The sequence below is a fragment of the Octopus bimaculoides genome, chromosome 2 (genome assembly GCF_001194135.2).
Source record: "Octopus bimaculoides isolate UCB-OBI-ISO-001 chromosome 2, ASM119413v2, whole genome shotgun sequence".
Lineage (NCBI taxonomy): Eukaryota > Metazoa > Mollusca > Cephalopoda > Octopoda > Octopodidae > Octopus > Octopus bimaculoides.
In genome coordinates this window covers 187,827,136-187,832,556 of record NC_068982.1, presented here as the reverse complement: position 1 = coordinate 187,832,556, position 5,421 = coordinate 187,827,136, and the positions used below count along the sequence as shown (strand labels likewise).

At 39.6% G+C, this 5,421-nt stretch overlaps 1 protein-coding gene across 1 annotated transcript in view; it reads right to left on the bottom strand.

The window, feature by feature from the left end:
- Nucleotides 1-5,421, bottom strand: part of LOC106872927 (von Willebrand factor A domain-containing protein 3A) — a 62,154-nt gene that overhangs the window by 43,887 nt on the left and 12,846 nt on the right. Inside the window, 4 exon segments of the mRNA XM_052965914.1 lie at nucleotides 746-811; nucleotides 2,536-2,644; nucleotides 3,923-4,048; nucleotides 5,008-5,114. Of these exon segments, the coding sequence (XP_052821874.1) occupies nucleotides 746-811; nucleotides 2,536-2,644; nucleotides 3,923-4,048; nucleotides 5,008-5,114 (408 nt within the window).

Sequence of the window (5,421 nt, the reverse complement as noted above, 5' to 3'; positions counted from 1 at the left end):
TGTGCGGGTGGCACATAAAAGACACCATTTCGAGCGTGGCCGTTTTCGTGCGGGTGACACGTAGAAGCACCCACTACACTCTCTGAGTGGTTGGCGTTAGGAAGGGCATCCAGCTGTAGAAACTCTGCCAAATCAGACTGGAGCCTGGTGTTGCCATCCGGTTTCACCAGTCCTCAGTCAAATCGTCCAACCCATGCTAGCCTGGAAGGCGGACGTTAAACGATGATGATGATGATGATGATACATACATACATACATATATACATACAAACATAAATACATACAAGCATACATATATATGTATACATACATATAAACATACATACATACATGGATACATACAAACATACATAATACATACAGGCATACACACACACATATGCATATAGGGGGAAATACTGTGAAAACCCCCTTTTTATAATCCTTTCAGCTGAAGGGCAGACAAGGCCAGAAACGCTATGGAAGTCAGGTAAGTCGACTGCCTTGACCCCAGAGTCCTCGACTGGTACTCATTCTATCAACCCCAAAAGGATAAAAGGCAAAATCGATCTCTGCTGCACTTGAACTTGAAACATAAAGCCAGAAGAAATGTCATTAAGCATTTTGCCTGGCACCGTAACGATTCTGCCAGTTCCCAGCCATAGTCTACTCTTGACGATGAAGAAATAACCAAATACTCCTTAATACGGGAGTAACAACTTACATTGCAGCATGATACCATGGAAGGGGAAGAGCACCAACTTACCTCACAGCATGAAGAGTAACAATGGAATCGACCACCGGTCATTTCAGACAGTTTTCTGAGACACATCTACAAAAACAAAAGCAAAAAAAAAAAAGAGATAACTCATAGTTGGCAATCAATGTGTTAAAGAAAAAATCCTTTCTATTGGAAGCACAAAGCCTCAAATTTATGGGGAGGGTTTAAATCAACTACATCGACCCCAGTGCATAACTGGTACTTATTTAATCGACCCCGAAAGGATGAAAGGCAAAGTCGACTTCAGTGTGGAATTTGAACTCAGAAATCAAAATCGTAATTGAACCAAATTCGAAGACTGGCACCTGTGCCAGTGGAGCACTAACAGCACCATTTGAGCATGATCGTTGCCAGAGCAGCTGTCTGGCTTTTGTGCCAGTTTCACGTAAATAGCACCATTTGACCGTGATCATTACCAGCGTCACCTTACTGGCACTTGTGCCAGTGGCACGTGAAAAATATTCGAGTGAGGTTGTTGCCAGTGCCGCTGGACTGGCTCCTGTGCAACTGGCACGAAAAAAAACACCATTTGAGCTAGTCAGTTGCCAGTACCACCTGACTGGCCTTCGTGCTGGTGGCACGTAAAAGCACCCACTACACTCTCAGAGTGGTTGGCGTTAGGAAGGGCATCCAGCTGTAGAAACTCTGCCAGATCAGATTGGAGCCTGGTGCAGCCTTCTGGTTCACCCGTCCAACCCATGCTAGCATGGAAAGCGGACGTTAAACGATGATGATGATGATGATGATGATGATGAAAGTAGCAACAGACGAAATACCGCTAAGCATTTTGCCCAGCATTCTAATGATTCTGCCAGCCCACCGCTTTATACTTAAAGAAGAAATAACATGAGTTGTTATGGCAGCAGTGAAACATCAATTCTATCACAAAGACTCAGTCAGCTTTACTGCCCTTAGAGTTCAAATACTAATCGTTGCCATTATGTTAAACTATTGTATGTCCAAATTTGGCCAAATGCATTTTTTACAATATTTTGGTCAAACTATCGTATTTCCAGCTGCTTCAGTTGCCAAATGTCAAAACTTGTCAAACGGTTCTGCTATGGAATGGTGAAACTATTTTTTCGTTTTCTGAAAAAGCAGCATTTTGGACTTACGACTCTTTTGCATAATAGCAACGATATAGATATTCACACACACACACACACACATATCGTTGTTATTGTGTTAAATTGTTGTATGTTCAAATTTGGCCAAATGTGTTTTTTTTAACATTTAATTTTGCTTGCAACAGCCGGCGCTTTTGGTCAAACTTTCGTATCTCCAGCTGCTTCAGATGCCAAGATATCAAAAATTGTCAAAGTGTAGTACAACGGTTTTGCTATGGAATGGTGAAACTTTCCGTTTTCTGAAAAAGTAATGTTTTGGACTTACGACACTTTTGCATAATAACAATATGTATACTTTTCTACTCTAGGCACGAGGCGGGAAATTTTTGGGGATGGGGCCAGTTGATTAGGTAGACCCCAGTATGCAACTGGTCTTTAATTTATCGACCCTGAAAGGATGAAAGGCAAAGTGGACCTTGGTGGAATTTGAACTCAGAACGTAAAGACAGACGAAATACCACTAAGCATTTCACCCAGCACGCTAACGGTTCTGCCAGCATGCCATCATAACAATGATATATATTACCTTCAAATGGTATAAAGGTAACATGTTACAAATGTTTGAGTGTAACACAGTGTAACATGATTGTTTTGAGTGTAACTCAGCTGAGTAACAAAATAATTTAGCTAAAAACAGTTCCAACTTACGTTAGTGAGGTGGTTGCTACAATCATACGAGACTCCATCAATAGTGGTGTCCCGACCCACAAACATCTGTTCTATAAACTCTGCCAAAATATCAGGTTTCTGGTCAGGCCTAACGCAAAGAAAGAAATAACACATTTAAAATTATCAGAATCCAAGGAACATATCAACATTATCACATCAACATTATCACATCAGCATTATCACATCAACATTATCGCATCAACATTATCAAATCAACATTATCACATCAACATTATCACATCAGCATTATTACATCAACATTATCACATCAACATTATCACATCAACATTTTCACATCAACATTATCACATCAACATTATCGCATCAACATTATCATATCAACATTATCACATCAACATTATCACATCAGCATTATCACATCAACATTATCACATCAACATTATCATACAAACATTATCACATCAACATTATCATACAAACATTATCATACAAACATTATCATACAAACATTATCACATCAACATTATCACATCACCATTATCACATCAACATTATCACATCAACATTATCGCATCAACATTATCATATCAACATTATCACATCAACATTATCACATCAGCATTATCACATCAACATTTTCACATCAACATTATCATACAAACATTATCACATCAACATTATCACATCAACATTATCATAAAAACATTATCATACAAACATTATCACATCAACATCATCATACAAACATTATCATACAAACATTATCACATCAACATTATCATACAAATATTACTGCATCAGAACCTTCAGGTTGGTATATCTGAGGCTTACTTTTTGAAATTACTTCCCAGAATCTTAACTCTTCCTCTTTTATTCTTTTGCAGCTGTCATTGCTGTTGTTGTTGTTGTTGTTGACTGACCCCCTACGTCTATCTTGAGTGTGCTCACCTTTGATGATAGGCATTCCAGTTGTGACCATCCAATCTTATCTACAGGCTCTGTACATCTAAGACTACATTATCCATTGTGTCCTTTATTCGTGTGTGCTTGTATATGTATGTGTGTGTGATGTATGTGTGTGTGTGTGTGTGGGTCCGTGCATGTGTGTATGTGTGAGTGTATGCCTGCATATGTGTGAGTTTCTGTATATGTCTGTGCCTGTATATGTGTGTGGGTATATGTGTGTGTGTGTATGTGAGTGTGTGCCTGTATATGTGTGCATGCCTGCATATCTGTGTGTGTGCCTGTGTATGTGAGTGTGTGTGTGCCTGTATATGTCTGTGCATGTATATATCTGTGTGTGTGTGTGTATACATGTGTGTGTGTGTATGTGTGCATGTGTGCATGTGTGCATGTGTGTGTGTGTGTGTGTGTGTGTTTAGACATTGTCAGAACGTAAACTTACACAGATCCCAGAATCAAAATGACAGAATCCAGATTCTTCAATTGTGCAATGTCCTTCAACACCTGCAACACGTTGCAGCTGTCCTGCTGCTGCAGTTGCTGCACCCACTGTTTGGCACCATTGATCCTGCAACAGAGAGACCAAATATTGGAATAGAGCACACACACGGGTGGGGTGGGGACGGTTCATGAGGCAGGGTGGAGGAGGGGTCCCTTCTGGTCGGTTCATTACAGAAAATGACCAAAGTTTGGAGGTGTAATTAACATACCGATGCTCCACCGGTTACAACAACAAAAATTCTAATGGATCTGATCAATGGAGCAGCCTGCATGGGAAATTAACGTATGAGTGGCTGAGTACTCCACAGATATGTGTACCCTTAATGCAAGTTTTCACGGAGATTCAAAATGACACAGAACATGACAAGGCTGGCCCCTTTTGAATTACTGGTACAACTCATTTTTGCTAGCTAAGTAGACTGGACTGGATTGGAACAATGAAAAATAAAGTGTCTTGCTTAAGGGCACAATGCACTCCTAGGAATTGAACTCTTGATCTTACGTTCATAAGCAAAACACCCTAACCCCTTAGCCATCTACCTTCACTGTGATTGACATAGCTACAGTGTAGCAGCATCAGACATAATTTTGATGCATTGTTGTAACCATAAGTCTTATTTTGGGTTATTGCCAGTGCCACCTGGCTGGCTCCCCGTGCCGGTGGCATGTAAAAAGCACCATCCAAACATGGTTGATGCCAGCACCCACTACACTCTCGGAGTGGTTGGTATCAGGAAGGGCATCCCGCTGTAGAAACACTGCCAGATCAGATTGGAGCCTGGTGTGGCCTCCTGGTTTGCCAGTCCCAAGTCAAACCGTCCAACCCATGCCAGCATGGAAAACGGACGTTAAACAGTGATGATGATGATGATGATGATGAACCAGAAGATTGTTGTTTACTGAGAGGTCAAATAATTTACCGCTGGCTTTGTTTAAACCTCAAAAATGTAAATGTCACAAGATCTGACGAATGTTTTAAGCCAAAACAAATGAAGAGAAAGGTAAAATGTATTTGGTTTTACGCACGTTTTCGGATTAACTTGCTGACTTGTTGACCAAAGAGGTTGTGTTTTTGAGCCAAATGTTGTCAGATAGAAAGAAGATTTCTTACAAAGCTGCTCGTCTATCAATTGCTAAATGGAAAGAAAACAAAATATGAAGAAATGAATAAGTAAATAGTCTCGATGTTTGTGGAGCCAAGATTAATCTCTGTCAAATACAAAACAATCGAAAGAATTTAGGAATGACTTTTTATGTAATTTACAGAGTGAAGAAAAAAAATAGCTTTCTCAACAAACCGAAGCTCTACTCATTTGTATGTGTGTGTGTGTACATACACACATACATACATACATACATACATGCATACATACATGCATATACATATATGTATTTTATATATACATGTATATATATATATATATATATATATATATATAT